A 21807-nucleotide genomic window follows, 5' to 3' on the forward strand; every position below is an offset into this window, starting at 1 on the left:
GGGGGAAAGGGGAGAGGAAAACTGTATTTTAAAAGCCCAAATCAAATGAAACTAAACCAAACAACAAGAAAAAAAAAAACCCCTTCTAAAATAAACAAACACAGGGTAGATAATAGTACAAATATTTTTAAAACTACTGGTATACGATGTAAAGTGTACGGGATGAAAAATCACAATCTAAATCATCAGAGTACTAGTTAAATTTAATAAGGTGTAACTACACAGTGAGGTTGTGGACAGCTCTTAAAATGAGTAAGGTGGATCTGTATCATATCTGGAGAGACAAAGACATTTATTGTAAGAGGGGGCAGAGAAGGGGAAATAAGTTACAAAATCAATATATATAGGATATGCAGTATATAGGATATTTTTCTTTAAAAAACAATGAAGTAACCTCAAGAGATATACATGAAATCATGATCTCTGGAATACAGAATCTATAGGGCAGCTTTCACACTCTGCATTATATATCTCTACACCATAGACTTTTTCTGGACATGTAATAGTTTTACAACCAGAAAAACAATGAAGGCATTTCCATTATTAATTAGTAAGAGAACTGTTCTCTAGAGGTTTTAGAAATGATGTTTTTCAAAAAGAAACTTCTTGCAAACTCTTAAATAGCACCTTTCAGGGAAGTTTTCCTACCACAAGAAAAAAAGTTCTTTTCTAAACCGTGATTACCTGGCAAGTGAAAACAGAAGTGAACACCTCATAATGACAGAGAGGACTTCATGATCAGCACTGAATGGTGAATCTTGGAAATTTCTTGCAAGTCACACTACTTGCCTAGACATGCATAAAGCAAAGTTCCTTAGGTTTCTTGGATTCTAACTCCAAGAGTGACAAAAACCTCTCCAATGAAGCCCTTGAAAAAAGAGTATATGATCTTTCAAAACTTTTTTGTAAAATATTCAAGTCTTTGACAATTCCACTATAAAATTTGCCTTTTAACATAAAGCTTTAGGCCCCAGTCGAGAAGTGCTAGATACCTCCTTCTCATGTGAGGTGTACGTGATACTAACTGTGGTTCCATATCAATCCAAATTCTAGAATACAACTCTGGCTTATGCAATAATGGCTTTCTTCTGCAAGGAAAATCTACTAAAGATAAACCCAGTATCCAATCAGAAAGTTTGGGATTATAGAGAAAGTCAGAATGATTGTATGACTGAGATTATGAGAGGCAGACTGCTCATGTATGAAGTTCAATTTCTTTTTTTTTTTTTTTTTTTTTGAGACGGAGTCTCGCTCTGTCACCCAGGCTGGAGTGCTGTGGCCGGATCTCAGCTCACTGCAAGCTCCACCTCCCGGGTTCACGCCATTCTCCTGCCTCAGCCTCCCAAGTAGCTGGGACTACAGGCGCCGCCACCTCGCCCGGCTAGTTTTTTGTAGTTTTTTTTTTTTTTTTAGTAGAGACGGGGTTTCACCGTGATGAAGTTCAATTTCTAACAGAATTTGCTTGAAGGCCCACTTAAGAGCATGACTGAAATAAACGCCAGAATCCATCCAGAGTGTTGTAAAAATTCAGTACTGCAGACAGCACAAGACCCTTGCAGCAGAAAGTAATACATGCCAAATTAGGTAGGCTATAATAAAGGAGCCAACAAAAGGGGACACTGAGGAAGACCCGCATTCTGCATCAAGTTGGTTTGGGCAATGATACCTGGACAAAGTGTCTGGTCAAAACACTCATGGTTACTGTGAAAACCAAATTAAGAATAATTATGCTTGAGTGAGTGTAGGAGAAGTTATGTGAAGCCATAAAATCTCATAATAGGGACTCATTATATACACTGAGATCTTACAAATCTGTTTTACTTTCTCTACCTTACCGGTTTTTGAATTGGCACTGTGGACCAACAGAATTTTTAATTCCTTTGAGTGGAAGAAATAGCGTTTAGCATTCTGATCCATTCCACTCTCAACTGTGATCATCCAGCAAGGAAGAAAAAGATAATACTATTGCTCCATTTTAGGAAAAGAATTTAAAGGGAGGTTTTTCTCCTATTGCTCTATCATCTTTCAAACTAACCTCAAAATTTCAGAAGTCTACGTAGCCACCACTGAAGGGCATACTAATTTTCTAGAAATTCTTCATTAGCTGAATGAAGCCTTTCAAATATGATCTCTTGTCTATAGCCATACTACCCTAAATGCTCCCGATCTCGTCAAATGTGACTCCTGTTTCCTATGGCAACTGTTTCAGTGATTTAGAACAATAACCCCTACTGTGAAGTGCTTCTTTCACCTTTATTTTCAAGAAAACAAAAATGTAAACTGACCTGAAGCTTTGTCACCAGATGATAACTGACCGGATGCTGGTGTAGGCCCAGATGGCTTAAGGGAATTTATTAGAGACCCCTATAACAGAATACAAGCAAAATGTTTATGTTAAACCACTAACCACCCTTTGTAACACAGAAATATGCAAAATGTAAACATAAAAACGTAATTTAAAATAAGCAAGCACAAACACTTTTAGTTAAATTACCAAAAAGAAAAAGAAACAAAAAAAAAAAAGGTCTCAATTTAAGTTAACCATGTGTAAGATCATATTAAAGGATGAAAACAGGCTGGGCGCGGTGGCTCATGCCTGTAATCCCAGCACTTTGGGAAGTCAAGGCAGGCAGATCACAAGGTCAGGAGATTGAGACCATCCTGGCTAACACGGTGAAACAACGTCTACTAAAAATACAAAAAATTAGCCGGGAGTGGTGGTGGGCGCCTGTAGTCCCAGCTACTCAGGAGGCTGAGGCAGGAGAATGGCATGAACCGGGGAGGCGGAGCTTGCAGTGAGCCAAGATCATGCCACTGCACTCCAGCCTGGGTGACAGAGCGAGCCTCCGTCTCTAAATAAATAAATAAATAAATAAATAAATAAATAAATAAAGGATGAAAACAGAAATACTCTGCAAGCTCCAAGAAGGCAGTCACACTGGCCTAGCTCACGGCTATCTTCCCAGTGCCTAGCACAGTGCTTAGCACATCAAAAGCACTTGAATATTAGGCAGACAAATTAACAAAGGAGTAAATGAGTAAAATTGTTCTAGCTCTCAAAGAATGTACAATAAGGTTAAAAGCAAAACTGTTTGACTTATCCATCTCCAGTCAATGTTCCTTCGCTCATCATGATTTATGCCTTATCATGTGTTTTCCATGGTGAACACAAATACTTCCAGAAGAAAGATCAAATGCTAAATGCTTAAATGCCATTTTAAGTTATGGTAAACTAAGGAACAGAGGCAAGTTTGAGAACTTACAATAGGCAAGCTCTGATATCCAGTCTCAAACTCTGATCCCTAACACAAACTACTCATCTCAGAGACAGATGTAAGACTAGCAGAGAAACCAGAATTTCCTAGGAAGAGTTTCAACACTAGCCTGACTGACCTTCTAATCATCCTCTATCACTTTTTTCTGGATTGTTTAACTGTTTGCAATATGACCTATTTCTCTAAGGGACAATGTTTATCAGGCAAAAGCTTGAAGCTAGACAAGCTAGACATAATATCACTAAAAATATGTAAACTCTGACAAACAGGGATTGCAGGAGAAAACCAGATAACCTACACCCCAGACACTGATACTGTGTAGTGAAACAAGCAATGGACAGGAGGAAGTCAGAAGCCTTGGGACCCAGCTCTGGTTCCACCATTTACTAATCATGAGAGTTTGCGTTAGTCACTCAATCCTAAGCTGTGTCACCAGTGAGATATATCTAAACACCTATCCTCCCACTGTACATGGTTGTTGTATGGATTAACTGAGATAATGTGAAAGTAAACTGCAAAGCAAAATACCTCATATAAAAATGTATGGTATTAGAATTATGACCCCAAACTACTAGGTGCAGAATGTTAAATGGCCTATGAAGACAATATCAGGTTCTGACTGACCTATTCTGATTAACAGCCATGTTAAGACTGGCATAAATTGTGGGGAAAGGATTATGGGCCTTTATCAGACTTACGGTTCATTTAAACAAAGTCAAGACTTAAAAACAGTACCGTCTTCACTTACAAAGGCAGACGCAGCATGAATGTTAAAAGTAAAACTCAGGCTGAGTACGGTGGCTTACACCTGTAATCCCAGCACTTTGGGAGGCTGAGGCAGATGGATCACCTGAGGTCAGGAGTTAGAGACTAGCCTGGCCAACGTGGTGAAACCCCATCTCTACTAAAAATACAAAAATTGGCTGGGCGTGGTGGTGGGTGCCTGTAATCCCAGCTACTCAGGAGGCTGAGCCACGAGAATCACTTAAGCCAGGGAGGCAGAGGTTGTGGTGAGCCAAGATCACACCACCGCACCCAAGCCTGGGCAACAGAGCGAGACTCTGTCTCAGGGGAAAAAAAAAAAAAAAAAAAAAAAAAAAGGTAAAAATCAGTAAGTTACCTGCTTGGTTTGGTTAGCGGCCACTGGGGTCAACACTGGGTGAGGTGTTTTGGCTGTGGAGTAGGGCACTGAAGAACTGAAAAACACACAAAGCATATACTCAGAGAAAGGCATGACTAGGTAAAAATCACATTCATTCTCAAGCCAACCTTCTGTCCAATATACGATACCAGTTTTGGGTAGGATACAGCTGTGTGGGACGCCAATCCAACTGATTTGACATTTTTTTTGAAGAATAAATTTTAAAAATGAACTTTGGGTTTTTAGCATGAAAGTCAAAGCAGTGGCCTTAAAACTTATTTCCTTTCTGCAATTCTAAGAAAAACATTAGTAACCATTCAGAACCAGATCTTTTCGTTATCCAGAGTATAAGCCCTCCTCCCTGGCCCTTCCCTGTACTGTAGATCACACGAGGAATTCCTGATTCTCCAACCCAAGCAGGCTCTATGGGAAGCATTCTCACTGCCACCTATGCATCCAATTCGCTGCTACCCCAAAGGTGCTATCCAAAGAGATCTTAGCTTCTCACAGCAGCTATCCTCAGGGCTCACCAGGTCAGCATTCAAGGGATTCAAATGTACCACCGTTCCATTCCCAACCTGTGCCTTTGCTACAGCATGAAAAGTATACCCCTATTCACAAAAAGAGCTCTCATCATCTTTTGTTAACTCTGAAGTAGGTGAACACTGTATGTGAGGAACTGTTATTTCAATAACTAGTGTTCGCATATTGGAAAACTACCTGTTAGTGCAAACATACACAAAAGTTCTTGGCTCCTAGGGGTAATGTTTTCAATCAATTTATCTGTTGTCAGCCCAGCGCTACTCTGACTGGTATACATAGTAGTAGTTGCAGGACTTGGTTATTTTTCAGAACGCCCCTAGATTTAGGGAGGATTCATATTTTCCATCAAAAAATTAACTTAGAAGATAAAAGGCCAGTGCCTTACAGAAGAAAATTATCAAACTTAACAAACCTTACAAGCACACTGAGATTCTCCACTGGAATAACACGGGAACCTTCCTAAACAGACTTTGATTTAGAGAGAAGGAAAAAAATGAACTTATGTTCAATGAAACAAAACCCGTTTCATGCTTCTGCTGAAGCCAGAAGCAGCTATAAACACGCATCTCTCTGGAGAAACACATCCCTGTTCCCCTGAGATAGTTTACCAACCAGGCAACATAGTATGTAGCATTCCCCCCTCACCTCTGCTGAATCTATACCAGAGGAAAAGAATGTGTGAGTGAGACTGCTGGGCCCTGAGCAATACCTGGGCAGACACGGGAGACTTGCCTAGAGAAGAGGTTGGAGCTCACAAGGATCACAAGGGAAAGGAAACTCTTGCATGCTTTCTCAAAGACAAACAAATCAGAAATAAAAATAAAAGCAGCAATTTATCCAAATTTTAGAAATTTTTTTATAGCCAAAATTCAGTTGTGACATGATAGTAAATTATGCACAAATAAGACTGAGTGTAATTATTGTTCTATTTACTTGTGATAATGCTATGTATCTCCTGGGTATCCTAAATCCCCAAATACACAAAATTAGGATTCACAGTACCTACACACCATGTGACACCCCTGCAGAGAAATGCTGTTCAGTGCAATCAGCCAGGAAACCAACTAACAAATCAGATCCAAGAAATCTCTATCAAGATCCAAGACAGCAAACAGAAAAAAACAGTATACTCTCAAACAAATATGTTCAACCGTTTGTGCATGATCATGAAACAAAACAATGGAAATCAATAGCCAGAAATGATCAAGGGATAGAAAAGCCAAATTCAGAAGTACCCATATTTTAGATGACTTTATTCTACTTTTTAGCAATAGGGAGCTGAAAAATACCAGAAATTCATCTTGATATTCTTTGTTCTACACATGAAAAGCAAAATCAAAGGACCATAAGAAGAAAATGGTGCCGTAACAGAGCCCCAAAGAGACATCTCTTTACTGAGGAGGTCTACAAACACTGACATTTCCCGCAACACTAAAGCTCCTGCTTCAGAAATGAGGGACAGAGGCACAGGTCACTAAGAGTTTGGAAACTTGGGTTCTTGGAGAAAAATAAAACACAGAAGAGTCATTTTTTTCTGATTTTGGCCACATATTACCAGCACTACATGCCAACACAGGCAGACAAATGCACACATGTTCTATGGATGTGTACTCTACACACAATTATAAAGTTGGGTTGTGAAGCATTAAAATGTCACCTAGGACCTTTGCTATTGGCCCCTTCAACTTTAATGAACTTCAACAAGGTAAATACTCATCCCATTGTTGTGAAAAGCCTCAACTCCTTGTAACTTATTTCAGGATTTTAAAAAGCATAAAAAACGAGAGACCTGGTTATGTTTTATTTTGGTAAATCTTAATCACTATCACATGTATCTTTTCATATATACTCATGTATGAGAGAGTGGAACTTATCAAGAGTAACTGAAGAAACAAAGAAATCAACAGGAAAAAAGAATGAAAATGATAGAAGATACTGAAAACAAACACTCCCTATTCAATTCTTGGGAGTTTTTGACATCTGTCGATGCAAATATAACTGCCAACTATTTTCTCCATTGGTAAATTTAATGTCTTCATAGACACATTCTTTAAAATAGTATCCAAAAGTTTGTTAAAGCAAATTGTATTTCCTGCATGAATGTTTAGATGCTAAGTAACTTAAATAATGTAAGATGCAACTGCATTAGAGCTTTGAAAAAACCCACATTAAATATGAAAAAACAGGCCAGGCGCAGTGGCTCATGCCTGCAATTCCAGCACTTTGGGTGGCCGAGGTGGGTGGATCACTTGAGGTCAGGAGTTCGAGACCAGGCTGGCCAAAAAGGTGAAACTCTGTCTCTACTAAAAATACAGAAAAATTAGCCAGGTGTGGTGGCAGGCACCTGTAGTCCCAGCTACTTGGGAGGCTAAGGCATGAGAATTGCTTGAACCGGGGAGGCAGAGGTTGCAGTGAGCCAAGATTGTGCCACTGCACTCCAGCCTGAGTGATAGAGCGAGACTCCACCTCAAAAAAAAAAAAAAAAAAAAAAAAAGAGGCCGGGTGCTGTGTCTCACACCTGTAATCCCAGCACTTTGGGAAGCGGAGGTGGGTGGATCATCTGAGGTCAGGAATTCGAAACCAGCCAGGCCAACATGGTTAAACCCTGTCTCTACTAAAAATACAAAAATTAGCCAGGCGTGGTGGTGCACACCTGTAATCCCAGCTACTCAGGAGGCTGAGGCAGGAGAATCGCTTGAACCCGAGAGGCGGAGGTTGCAGTGAGCTGAGATTGCGTCACTGCACTCCAGCCTGGGCGACAGAGCAAGACTCCTGTCTCAAAAAAAAAAAAAAAAAAAAAAAAAAAATAAGAATAGTGTAAGAAGAATTCTTTATGACATGGAAAATGTAAATAATTAGATTTCATGATTAAGCTGAAAAGGTTACAAATTTATAAAGCAGCATCCATCCAAATTTTTCTCTAACAAGAAACATTTTCATAAAATAAAGATAAAAATGTGTAAATAACAATCATACATTTGTGGTGGGAATAAAGGTGATTTTAATTTTGTTCTTTTTAACTATCTTTTTTATATCTATAACAAACATTTGTAATAAGAAAAACAAAAGGATTAAAGTTCCTTTCAAGTTTCTGGTCGATTACTAGAGTTATTATTTTTAAAGTAGAGGAACATCTTTAAATTGGTGAAAGAAAAAAAACTATCAATCTAGAATTCTTTACCCTGTGAAAATATCTTTCAAAAACAAAGGTGAAATAAAGACTTTTGCAGACATACAAAAGCTAAAAGAATTCAGATGTGAACCTCAAGAAACATTAAAGGAAGTCCTTTGAGCAGAAGAAAAATTATTCCAGATGGCAAGCTGGGACCAGACACAGGAATGAAGAACCTGGAAATGATAACTATATGTATAAACATGAAAACATTATTCTTCTTATTTAAATGTATTTAAAAGATAGTTGGCCGGCTGCGGTGGCTCACGCCTGTAATCCCAGCACTTTGGGAGGCCGAGGCAGGCGGATCACCTGAGGTCAGGAGTTCCAAGACCAGCCTGGCCAACATGGCGAAACCCTGTCTCTACCAAAAATACAAAAATTGGCTGGGCGTGATGGTGGGCACCTGTAATCCCAGCTGAGGCAGGAAAATCACTTGAACCCGGGAGGCAGAGGTTGCAGTGAGCTGAGATTGCACCACTGCACTCCAGCCTTGGTGACAGAACAAGAATCCGTCTGAGGGGCAGAGGGGAGGAAAGACAGTCAACTGTTTATAACAATGTATCATGAGGTTTACAGTACAAGTGGAAGTAAAATGTACAACAGCATAAAGGTGGTGAAGGGAGAAAACAGAATACTGCTGTCAGATTCTTACACTATTCTTTAGTAATGTAACATCACCTGAAGACAGTCTGTGATAACTTGAGGATGTATACTATAAACCCTAATGTAAGCACTTAAATAAGACCAAGTTATAGCCAATAAGTCAACAAAAAAGTTAAAATAGAGTCATAAAGATATTTAACCCAAAAGAAGCCAGAAAAACAAAAACTGAACAATAAACAGATGGGATAAATAGAAACAAATAGCTATATAACAGATTGAAACCCAAACATGTCAATAATTATACTTAAGGTAAATGATCTAATCACTCCAATTAAAAGTCATAGATGGTCAAGGTTAAAAAAAAGCAAGCTAGGGCCACTATATACTGTCTACAACCATGGTCCCCAACCTTTTTGGTACCAGGGACCAGTTTTGTGAAAGACAAATTTTTCCACAGATGGACAGCGGAGGGGGATGGTTTCAGGATGAAACTGTTTCACCTCAGATCATCAGGCTATAATTTTATATTTTATTCAGTTAGATTATCATAAGGAGCATGCAATCTAGATCCTTTGCATGTGCAATTCACAATAGGGTTCATGTTCCTATGAGAATCCAAAGCTGCCGCTGATCTGACAGGAGGTGGAGCTCAGGTGGCAATGCTCGCTCGCCTGCCGCTCACCTTCTGCTGTGTGGCCGGGTTCCTAAGAGGCCACAGACCGGTATTGGTCTGCAGCCCTGGGCTGGGGACCCCTAGTCTATAAGAAATCCATTTTATTTTTTTAAATTATTTTTGTTTATTGTGGTAAAATACACTTAACAAAATTTGCCATCTTAAAAGTAACCATTTTTAAGTGTACATGTAGCTCAGTGGTATTAAGTACATTCACACTGTTGTGCTACAAGAAACCCATTTTAAATATAAAGACAAAATAAATTGAAATAAAAGGATGGAAAAGATACGTGGTAGTGCTGGGACAACTGGATACCACATTCAAAACAATGAAGTTGGATCTCTACTTCACACCATTTACAAAAATTAACTCCAAATGGATCAGAGACCTAGATATAAGAGCTAAAACCACACAACTCTTCAAAGAAAACATCAGTGTAAATCTTTATGACCTTGGATTAGGCAACGGTTTCTTACATCTGACACCTAAAGCACAAGCAACAAGAGAAAAAATAAACTGGACTAAATTTTTGTGTCAAAGGACACATCAAGAAAGTGAAAAACAACTCAAAGAATGGGAGAAAATATTTGCAAATCATATGCCTGATGAGAGACTTGAATACAGATTATATAAAGAAACTTATAGCTCAAAAATAAAAAGACAACCTAATTTTAAAATGGGGCAAAGGAGCTAAATAGATATTTCTCCAAAGAAGATACAACTGGCCAATAAGCACATGAAAAGATGCCATTAGGGAAATGCTGTCTCACACCGAGAGTGTGAGATACCATTTTACACCACTAGGATGGCTATAATAAAAAAGATAGTCAATAAAGAGTGTTGGCGAGGATGTGGAGAAACTGCAACCCCCAAACATTACTGTTGGGAATGAAAAATGGTGCGGCACCTCTGTAAACCAGTTTGAGCTATGTGATCCAGCGATTCCACTCCTACATATATACCCAATAGAACTGAAAGCAGGGACTCAAACAGACACTGTCCACCAAGTCTTCCCTGACCTCCTCCCCCAGCAGTCTTCCTCTTGCTTCCTCTACTCTCGTCACCAGAGGTCCCTCCTGGCTCCCTCTTCAACTTGTAGACACGCTCCTGCCACAGGCCCTGTGCTTGGAGCTTTCTTCGGAGATACTAATGAGACCTGCTGTCTGGACTTGCTCTCTTCATTCAAAGGTCACCTTCTCGAGGAGGCCTTCCCTGGCCACCCTATTTAAAATTATAACCCATGTTCAGACAATACTCTCTAACCCTTTTCCCTGCTTTAATTTTCTGCATCACACCATATCACCATCTAATATATTATATATTTTACTTATTTATTTTGCTTATTGTTTGTCTCTTCAAACAATCATCAGTCGGTTAGTTTTTTCGGTCTATTTTGTTAACAACAAAACAGGTAGTTTATCTCCAGCACCTAAGAATAGTGTGTGGCATACAACAAATGCTCATTAAGTATTTGTTGAAAGAATGAATAAATGAATGAATGCACACAAAATAAGTGTTTGTGTAACTGGCAGTTTCCCGGCTCTCTTCTTGGTTGCTATGTCTTACTCAACTACCCTATTTCTAGTAGCCAGGGCAGTATCATGCTCACAGCAGATGCTGTGTAAGAATCTGCTGAATCAAGCGATGGAGCACTGCAAAGGAATCTGAATAGCTGTGGGTTGGCGCCAGATAAACACTCTTCCAACGAACTGAATGGATGAGGCCAGTGAACATAAAATACACCAACGGCAGAAATATGTAAGCTCATCCTATGATAAATTTTCTGTAAGATACCATTGAGAAAAAGCTAACTGCAAAATTAAATACTTAAAATACACTTAGGAAACTGTTTAAAAGAATCTGTTCCATGAGAGCTGGTTGAAAATAATTTAAAAAATAAAACATAAAAGAATCTCAAGGCAAGTCATTTTACAATGAACATATTGTCTCAATCTTTCCTGGGGAGGGGTGGCAGTAAATACCAATTTTCACTTTTCAACTTATGTTTGAGTAGAGTTTACCTATTATTGAATAAATGATTATTGAAAAGGAATGCTTCTACATTTCAGGCACCATGCTGGGCACACACATGAAATAATTATACCAGAGTCCAATTCTGTGGAGAATGGAACAGAAAGTTTCTTCAAGATTTCTTAAGTCGTCTGAGATTTTTTCTTGTCAGAAAGAGTAGACTCAAAATTACTCCTTGAACAAAGCCTTCATCAAAGATCAGCCCATATGAACCATTTAGGGAAATGAAGCTTGAGAAAAGGAGAAGTGGAATCTCCAAAAGGTGCTTCTCATACACGGTTAGCACCTAATATATCTCGGAAATACCAGACAATACTTCCTGTACCATATGCTGAATTTTCCCATCTTACGTAACATTCTGCCTTTCAGTGGCTTTTCCTTGCCTTCCCTATGCTGGGAATCTGGCTACAATTCCCAAACACTAACGCATAGTTCTTTCCCTTGAAAAGTTTGCAACAACCACAAATACCATCTTGGTCTAAACAGCATCATACCAAGGCTCCGAGGTCACTACAAAATAGTAATAGAGAAGGCTTGTTTTTTAGCTGTTAGTATGGCCCTGAGATAACTAAAAATGCCTCAAACAAGCAGTGTTGATAAACAGCACAACATGGAAAAAAAAAGGCCAGCGGACCAGTGAGACAGGGCCACTTGAGAGAAGGAAAACAAAGCCGTGGACAGATCTGCTCTGTGGGATGGCAGAAGGTGGGCATGCTGTGGTGCTGCTAGACTAATCGTGGGTACCAGACACTAACTCCCTGAAATGTGATACTAGTCAAGATCCCCATGTTCCAAGCGAGGAAATATCCCTCAACTCTTCCCTTTGCCACAGGGGATGGTGGCTGGTCTAAAGGGATCACAGTTACAAAATATGCAGGGCAAAGCAGGGCACAGGCATGTTCTGTGAACCTGCCCAGGGCAGCGGGAGGCAGTCAGCACCCTGAATTCTGAACACAGATGAGGACTAAAGACAAGTGAGCTAGGCTGAGCACAGTGGCTCCTGCCTGTAATCACAGCACTTTGCGAGGATGAGGTGAGAAGATCACTTGAGCCCAGAAGTTTGAGATCAGCCTGGGGTGACACGGCAAAAACTCCATCTCTACAAAAAATAAATTAACTGGATGTGGTGGCATGTGCCTGTAATCCCAGCAGCTACTTGGGAGGCAGATATGGGAGCACGGCTTGGGCCCAGGAGGTTAAGGCTATAGCGAGCCATGATCGTACTGCACTCCAGTCTGTGTGACAGAGTGAGATCCTGTCAGAAAAAGAAAAAATAAAAATAAAAAAAACCCCGCCAGCACCACCAAAAAAGCAAGTGGGCTCCACCAGCAACAATCTAGCCCTCAAACATGGCATGATAAAGAAGCTAAAGTCTCCAAACAGAGCTGCTGTCTTTTAAAAGACTACTTTTTCATACAAAAGCAAAAGAAATGGGAAGAACAGAAATGCCCAGAGAAGGGAAGTGAGGGAGAAGAGTATCACCCTTGAGATTACAGTTTCCAGAATCAAGTCTGCATCAGACCCAAAGCATCAACTCTGGAACCCCGAGGGCATTAAAAGAAACAAAAAACAAAAAACCTGCACACCTAATGTATACCACACAGAGACTTACATGTGGCAAACAGAAACTGAGCATACAGTATCAAGACAAACTTTAAAAGTTTGTGAGGCAACTGTCACTGGCCAGTTAAAAAGGACAATCTCCTGAAAATGCATTGTGTAGGCAGCCTTAGCCGTCACCCCCCTTATAACCTAAGGCGGTGCAGGAAAACCAGACTGTGACAGTGGCACTGCTGCTCCCTGCAGGCGGTCCACCGCTACTACAGAAGCAGCCAGGGGCTGAAACACACTGCAATCAGAACATACCCCATGGCTGTAGAAGGGGTTGCAGGGTTATTCTTCAATTCCTGCACATTTACCACTTGAGGGACATTCTTCAACGTTGATTCAGTCAAAGTGCTTACAGCTATTTAAACAGAGAAGAGAGAACACCATATTAATTCCAGTAAAGGATAAAAAGTTCCAGTCATATATAAATGAAAAACCAAGACACGAGCCCAAGCAGAGTAGAGCCTTATCATTTGAAGGAAATCTACTTTAGATAGTTCTGCAGCACTGTGTTCAAAGGAACACCTGGCCTACTCCATTAACACAGGTGATGGAACAAGGCTTCCTGCAACTGAATCAAATGTCCTGGAGTAGGGGAAAAGAATTCTTTTTTTTTTTTATTATACTTTAAGTTCTAGGGTACATGTGCATAACGTGCAGGTTTGTTACATATGTATACTTATGCCATGTTGGTGTGCTGCACCCATCAACTCGTCAGCACCCATCAATTCATCATTTATATCATGTATAACTCCCCAATGCAATCCCTCCCTCCTCCCCCCTCCCCCCTCCCCATGATAGACCCCAGTGTGTGATGTTCCCCTTCCCGAGTCCAAGTGATCTCATTGTTCAGTTCCCACCTATGAGTGAGAACATGCGGTGTTTGGTTTTCTCTTCTTGTGATAGTTTGCTAAGGGGAAAAGAATTCTCTGGCCAGCTTTTCCACAATAGAGCTGGAAAAGCGCAGCTTGAGCTAGAGGATTAACAGCATCTGGACTCAGGATTTCTGCCACTCATTCACTCTGTCTTTCTTTAACATGGGCTTATTATGTGCCAGCCTCTGTGTTAGGGGCTGAGAATACAAAATGTATCTGTAGTTTCTTCTCTAAAGAAACTCATGGCCTAGTGAGACAGACAGGCATAATGGATAAAATGTGGAAAATGGAGCTTGGACAATAATGGGGGAAGAGGCTAAGAGGTGTATATTTGACACCTACTTATCTTATCAGATTTTACTTTGTCTTATAATTTTAAATTGTATCCAAAAGACTTAATGACATTCTATAATTAGCAATTAAGGAAGCCTGAGCAAAGCTTGTGGATCATTTCTAACTGCATCAGTGACCAAGGTGAAAGCGGTACCACAAGCAGAACGATAGACCTGTGGTTTATTCTCTTTTATTCTCTCTTTCAGAGAAGTGACCTGGTGTAGTGGTGCATGCCTATAGTCCTAGCTATCCAGGAGGTGGAGGTGGGAAGGTGACCTGGGTTCGGGAGATCATGGAGGCTGCAGTGAGCCATGATCGCACCACTGCCCTCCAGCCTAGGCAACATAGCTAGACCCTATCTCAAAAGAAAAAAAAAAGCTTCATGCAACATCTTGCCTACGACTGCAAATCTTTCATATTTCATATTCAAAGGTGCCTATACCTTAGAAATGTTTGCATCCAACATGATAATGCAGATCACACCACCTCCTAAGTGGAACAATCCTAAATCCCAGCAGATTTTAACTTTTTACAAATCATTGACTCGATCAGCTCGATTTCAGCCCTGTTCAGCACAATGGCAAGATTCTGCCTGGTCCAAGTAATATTTAAAGAGATCAAAGAATTCTATTTTTAGAAAGCTCAAAGGTACCTTAAAAGTTATCTTTGTTTTGTTCTTCAATATATATGTTAGATGCCTTAACAAAGGTTTTAATATTTAAATTTTTCTTTACAATTTTTTGACTTATCATTGTTTAATGTTAGTTCTTTTTTCCTAAATCAAACCATTATGTCTTTCTAGTCTTTTAAAAAGAACTATAAGTTGATAAGTGTTCCAAGTAGTGATATATCTAAAAAATAATTCTACTCAGCTAAAACAAAAATATTTGGCTTACATCTGTTTCTTGACCCTGGCACTACTGACATTTTGGGGCTAGATAACCCTTTGTCGTGGGGGTGTCTTACGCATTTTAAAGATTTTTTTTTTTTTTTTGCAGCATTCCTGGCCTCTACCCACTAAATGCCAGCAACACTGCCAACTGTTTCAGGGGAGGAGGAGAGGGAAGTGGGGGCAGCCTCTAGTTGAGAACTACTAGCTTATAAAACTGATAACTAGTGATAACTGAAGTCCTTGAGACTAACTACGCAGACTGAAAAATCCTAATGTAGAACGTTTGGGATAATGACAAGTCACTGATGAAATGTTAAGTGCTAACTGGCTTATTAGAGCTTCCATCTGTAAAAGTTAAATTTTATAATGTTAAAAAAAAAAGAAGCTTTGGTCAAGTGCAGTGGCTTATGCCTATAATCCCAGCACTTTGGGAGACAGAGGCGGGTGGATCACTTGAGCCCAGGAGTTTGAGACCAGCTTGGGTAACATGGCAAAATCCCGTCTCTACAAAAATTTTTCCAATATCTGCCTGGTATAGTGGTGCATGCCTCTAGTCCTAGCTATCCAGGAGCCTGAGGTGGGAAGGTGACCTGGGTTCGGGAGATCACAGAGGCTGCAGTGAGCCGTGATCGCACCGAGGTCCTCCAGCCTAGGCAACATAGTTAGACCCCATCTAAAAAGAAAAAAAAAGCTTCATGCAAGATATAGTTGGAGAAGAAAAAATGCTGAACTGAGAAAGAGCAGAGGGTTAGAGTCTGAGTTCTGCTACTTACTGGTGGGATAACCTTCACCTCTCTGAACTTTAGATTACTCAAACACGAAATGGTCATTCTTTTTGTTTGTGTTTGTTTTGTTTTAGAGATGAGGTCTCACTATGTTGCCTAGGGTGGTCTCAAACTCCTGGCCTCAAGTGATCCTCCCACCTCAGCCTCCCAAAGTGCTGGGATTACAGGCATGAGTCACTATGCCCAGTCAAAATAGGTATTTGAATGGCTATTTTGCATTCAATGTAGTTGCAATCTGTAAGATACTAAGAGATGATGCTAATGTTATTAGATTATCAAACTTCAAAGGTTATAATTTTAGGGCTCTAAGCAGACATTATTCAAAAGTAGGATTAGAAACTTTGTTTAAAAAAAAAAAAACCCCACTGATTTCCACCTACTAAATGTGGCAGTTCTAATCCCTCCCCTTAAAAGCAAAGACTTTCAGACCTAGTCTCTGCCTTCTTAGAACTCTCTCCACAAAGGCAAGGGGGCTGTCACGTCAATCTTCTCTTCTGAAGGGCACCAAAGAGAGCCCACTGTTTCCTGCCACCTGCTGTCCTGGCCTGTGACTCAGACATGTCATAATCAGCCTCTGTACAGGTATGGGGCTACAGCTTTTACCTGGTGCCTGACTGGCCATCTGCCGTCTGAGTGCTGCTGCGGCAGCTGCCTGTGGGGCTGAGATGGGGTGGGAAGGACTAGGTGCACCATGTTTCACGGTTTTCGTGGCAAGCATTGTGCTGTCAGCCCCTTGAGGAATAATTTTGTTAGCAGATGTAGCCACTAAGAGAAAAAGAAAAATTAAGTGTGAGTGGGTGAGAGAACAGGAACACACAAAAGGTTAAACTGGTAAATTCTTTACATTCGACTGCAGGGAAAATGCTAAAATCAGCGTTAACATAGAAAAGAACCAGCAAATTAACAGGCTGGCATCTGTGTCTTTTAGTTACCGCATGCAATTTGCCTACCCACCTCTACTAAGATACTTTACATTTTCATTTCCTGATACTGATTGAGATATAACTTTTATACCAATATAGACCAATTCCCTGATCCCCTCTCACAAATTCTCTTCATTCTAGTACCTAACACTGGTATTTTTCTCTGCTGGAAGTCACTTTGATGCAAAGCCCTGACACCGCACTGAAAGTGTGGGGGCACAACACCAGTCAGTACAGTGAGCCAATACTGACCACAAGCATCGGAGCTGGTGAGTTCTGAGGCAGAATATGCCATAAGTCAGGCTGAAATGAGCCAGGATTTGAAAGACATGAGAGAGGATGTTGCTTTATAACTGAAGCAAACAGCCCCCTTTTACTTACTTCTGAAAAAGACCGTTTTAAAAAACAACCTGGCTCAGCAGAAAAGCTGTTACAGTGCATAACCTTGGAGAGCCATCTCCTTCCTCACAATGGCCTAGCAACCGCTTTCAAGGGGAACACACATCTTTTCAATTAGTCTTCTAATTTCTAGAATATTAGCAGAAGTGAGTTGAGAAGCCAGGTGCAGTGGCTCATGCCTGTAATCCTAGCACTTTGGGAGGCCAAGGCAGGTGGATCACCTGAGGTCAGGAATTTAACAGCCTAGCCAACACAACATGGTGAAACCTTGTCTCCACTAGGAGACATGCCTTGGGAGGGTGAGGCAGGAGAATCGTTTGAACCAGGAGGTGGAGACTGCAGTGAGCCAAGATCGCGCCATTGCACTCCAGCATTGCACTCCAGCCTGGGCAACAGAGCGAGACTCCATCTCAAAAAAAAAAAAAAAAAAAAAAGTGGGCTGGAGCCAACCACCATTTTGGTGTGACAGTACAAAACCCAGTTATAATTCCTTCATTAGTTAGAAACATCACAGGGAAAAAACAGTTTGCTTTCCCACTGTTTACTTACCTGAAGTTCCCATCACACCAGATGAAGAACCATGAACCAGGTGAGATTTAGCAAAAGGTGCTGCATGAGGCAAGAGACTGGGCTGGATGGAAGGAGTGCGAACCACGGGGGCATGCCGAGGGGCCTGAACCGCCGCCTCCTCATCTTTACAAGACGTCCGTGCATCTTCACTCTCCAGAGACTGGGAGACAGATGATGTTGAGCTGACTTCATCCAAGTCTTCATAATATCTCTGAGACAGAAAGGCTGATCGAGACAGGCTGGCTACAAAAGCCCCAAACAAAACACAATTTAGACAACTCAAAGCAAGCCCAAAAGCTAAGTAATTTTCACTGTTGATAAAACAAAACTTCAACTTGTAAAATGATTTAATTATTACTTATTTTAAGTGGAAGCAGGTATTGTCAAATGTGAACAAAAATGGTTTTTGGTTTTTGCTCAGACGGGAATTTGAGAAACTGAGCCGTGTGAACAAGAACATCTTGGGGCTGTTAAATAAAAGAATGTGAAAACATAAGAGACAGAATTAATGCTGGTGTCAAAGTAGAAGACCTGGAGCCCTCACTAGTATAATAAGCATATACTAGAAATGTAACAGGCAAGTTTCCACGGTGGGGTGAACAATCACACCATTACTGTCACCTTCCAATAAGCTGCTAAAAACAGGTCCAAAGCAAAATGGAATAGACAGAATGTCCTCAGTCTTGAGTGTCTCGAACATTTCCAAATAAATCTAATGATTCTTCTGATTTAGACAATTAGATTTTTAAAAAATATACAAGAGATTTGGTGCAGTGGCTCAGGCCTATAATCGCAACACTTTGGGAGACTGAGGTAGGAGGACTGCTTGAAGCCAGGAGTTCAAGACTAGCTTAAGCAACATAATGAGACCCTGTCTCTACAAAAAATAGGGCAACAGAGTGAAACCCTGTCTCAAAAAAAAAAAAAAAAAGAAAGAAAGAAAGAAAATGGCTGGACATAGTGGCTCACGCCTGTAATCCCAGCAATTCAGGAGGCCAAGGTAGGCAGATTACCAGGTCAGGAGTTCGAGACCAGCCTGGCAAATATGGTGAAACCCCATCTCTACTTTTTTTTTTTTTTTTTTTTTTTTTGAGACGGAGTCTCGCTCTGTCACCCAGGCTGGAGTGCAGTGGCCGGATCTCGGCTCACTGCAAGCTCCGCCTCCCAGGTTTACGCCATTCTCCCGCCTCAGCCTCCCGAGTAGCTGGGACTACAGGCGCTCGCCACCTCGCCCGGCTAGTTTTTTGTATTTTTTTAGTAGAGACAGGGTTTCACTGTGTTCGCCAGGATGGTCTCCATCTCCTGACTTTGTGATCCGCCCGTCTCGGCCTCCCAAAGTGCTGGGATTACAGGCTTGAGCCACTGCGCCCGGCCCCCATCTCTACTTAAAAATACAAAAATCAGCAGGGTGTGGTGGCGCACACCTGTACTCCCAGCTACTCAGGAGGCTGAGGTAGGAGAATCGCTTGAACCTGGGAGCAAAGGTTGTAGTGAGCCCAGATTGTGCCACTGCACTGCAGCCTGGGTGACTGAGTGAGACCCCTTCTCAAACAACAACAACAACAAAAACCCAAAAGAGAAAACAGAATTGAACTGAACTGAATCCTGGCCTTCTGTTTAGATTATGAAGAGTAAGGCTTTATGTCATGTTAATTTCTATCATAAATTTCAGAATGCAAGTGAATACTTCCTGTATATTGGAAAAAACAAAAACCAAACAAAATAATCTAGCCCTTTTTCTTCCCTCCCCAAGTTATTTAAAATGGCTCTGCAAATATTATTGACTTTGTGTCCTATGTGCACATGGCTCTGCAAGATTTTATTGTCATAATGTAAGTATAACATAACAAACACCACTAAAAACCAACGCTATGTGCTACGGCTGTCTTATCCAATTTGGTAGTAGCCATATGTGGTTATTTAAATTTAAACTAATTAAAAGCAAATTAATGAAAAATCAGTTCCTCAATTGCACTAGCCACATTTCATGTACTCTATAGCCACATGTGGCTAGTAGCTACCCTGCTGGACAGCAAAGATACAGAACATTTCCATCATCACAGAAAATCTTCCTGTGAGATAACAACTAGGTACCATTTTAAGCCACTAAGTTTGTGATAATTTGTTATGGCATCCATAGGAAACTAATACAAACCCATGTTCTCTTGGGCCTAATTGCTCTCTGTAATGTCTCTAAAATCCTATTGCAGTTCCTGATAGTAACAATAAAAGATGACTCAAATAATCACATCACCTTCAAGAATTAGACAGAAAGAGACACTGGATTAACTATGTAACCTCCAAGGTCCTATGTAACATGGGGGTACTCTTAGTTCCTTCCTTCACCTTTCTGAGGCCATTTACCTGCCTTTGGTGGAGGGAGCCCATCTAACTGAAGGATGCAGTGGGCATGCTCGCTCACAGAAGCGTGGAGCATGGACTGCTCACTATGCCAACGGTGCTGCCTCCACTGTGATCAAGGATGCAGCTAACTGCCTGCATTAGAAAGAGGGTCCCACTGAAATTTAAAGAATCTTATTCTGTTTACACTCTAGTTCAGGTAAGGAAAGACAGAAAGCTACATGACGGGGGGCAGGGAGGGTGGGGAGACAAAAGGATAGAAGTCATATGATCATCTCAGTAGATGCAGCAAACCTCACATCTTAAGGTGAACTATAGAAAGTGCTCCTTTTGAGATCAAGGATAGCTACACGACACTTTTATGCTGCACTGGAGGTTCTAGCCAGTAAAGTAAGGTAAAACAGTAATAATAATAATAATAATAGGACTGGAAAGGCAGAAACATCACCATTAGTATCCATGGAGGGTATCATTGTTCCCATAGTTACAAAGCCAAGAAACAGCTACAGACATGTTAGAATAAATGAGTTCTGCCAGGTTGTTGGGTGTAAGTAAATATACATAAATCAGCTGTATTTCTCTATACTACTACATCCAACATAAACCATAAAATTTAAGGGAAAAAAAAATCTACCATTATAAGAGCATCAAATTTTTAGCAATCTAACAAAAGATGTGCACGTCTCTCATGCAGAAAACATTAAGAGAAATTAAAGAATACCCGAATACACAAATATGTACCCAGTTCAGAAACTAAGAGTTCACTGCTGCACATATGTCAATTCTCATGTAGATCTAGAAACTCAATACAATTCCAGTCAAAATCTCAACTTTCCTTTGAAGGCTGAGGAAGGCAAAATTCCTCCCCCGAAACTTTTTTTCTTTTTTGAGATGGAGTTTTGCTCTTGTTGCCCAAGCTGGAGTGCAATGACGTGATCTCGGCTCACTGCGACCTCTGCCTCCCGGGTTCAAGTGATTCTCCAGCCTCCTCTCTCTTTTTTTTTTTTATTGTGATAAAATATAACATAAAATGTCACCACAGTCACCATTTTAAAGTGTACAGTTCCATGGTATAAATACATTTCTAATGTTGTATAACCGTGACTACCACCTATCTCCAGAATGTTTTCATCTTCCCAAACTGAAACTTCATCCCCATGAAACACAAACTCCCCATCCTCCCTCTTCCAGCTTCTGGCAGTTTCTAGTTCTGTCTCCACGGTTTTGACTACTCTAGGTACAGGGAGGTAGAATTTAACAAGACAATTTTAATGTTAATACAAAAATGTAAAACACCAAGAATGCCAAAACATTCTAGAGCAGGGGTCAGAAAACTACAACCACAGGCCAGCTGTCTCTTTGTAGAAATACAAAGTTTTGCTGAAACACAGACATGCCCCTCTCATCACATGGTCTGTGGCTGCTTTCCCATTACAACAGCAGAGTTAGGTAGGTACAGTGGAAACCACAGCGCCTGCAAACCTCAACTATTCTCCAGCTGGCCCCTTGTGGAAAAATCTACCAACCCCTACTCTGAATTGTAGAACTTTCTGCAATGATGAAATGTTCTTTATATGTTTTTGCCATTACAGTAGCCATTAGTCACATGTGCCTACTGA

The 21807-nt window shown here is 40.6% G+C and overlaps 1 protein-coding gene across 6 annotated transcripts in view; it reads right to left on the bottom strand.

Moving 5' to 3' along the window:
* NUP214 (nucleoporin 214) overlaps positions 1-21807 on the bottom strand; it is a 109614-nt gene that overhangs the window by 44162 nt on the left and 43645 nt on the right. For all 6 annotated transcript variants that reach the window (XM_030919319.1, XM_010360958.2, XM_030919318.1 and 3 more), the window contains exons 22-26: positions 17807-18070; positions 16539-16700; positions 13309-13408; positions 4396-4471; positions 2286-2364 (exon numbers count right to left, since the gene is read on the bottom strand). In XM_030919319.1, the coding sequence (XP_030775179.1) occupies positions 2286-2364; positions 4396-4471; positions 13309-13408; positions 16539-16700; positions 17807-18070 (681 nt within the window). The remainder of the gene's footprint in view (positions 1-2285; positions 2365-4395; positions 4472-13308; positions 13409-16538; positions 16701-17806; positions 18071-21807) is intronic.

This window comes from Rhinopithecus roxellana, chromosome 16, assembly GCF_007565055.1.
Source record: "Rhinopithecus roxellana isolate Shanxi Qingling chromosome 16, ASM756505v1, whole genome shotgun sequence".
Taxonomy (NCBI): Eukaryota; Metazoa; Chordata; class Mammalia; order Primates; family Cercopithecidae; genus Rhinopithecus; species Rhinopithecus roxellana.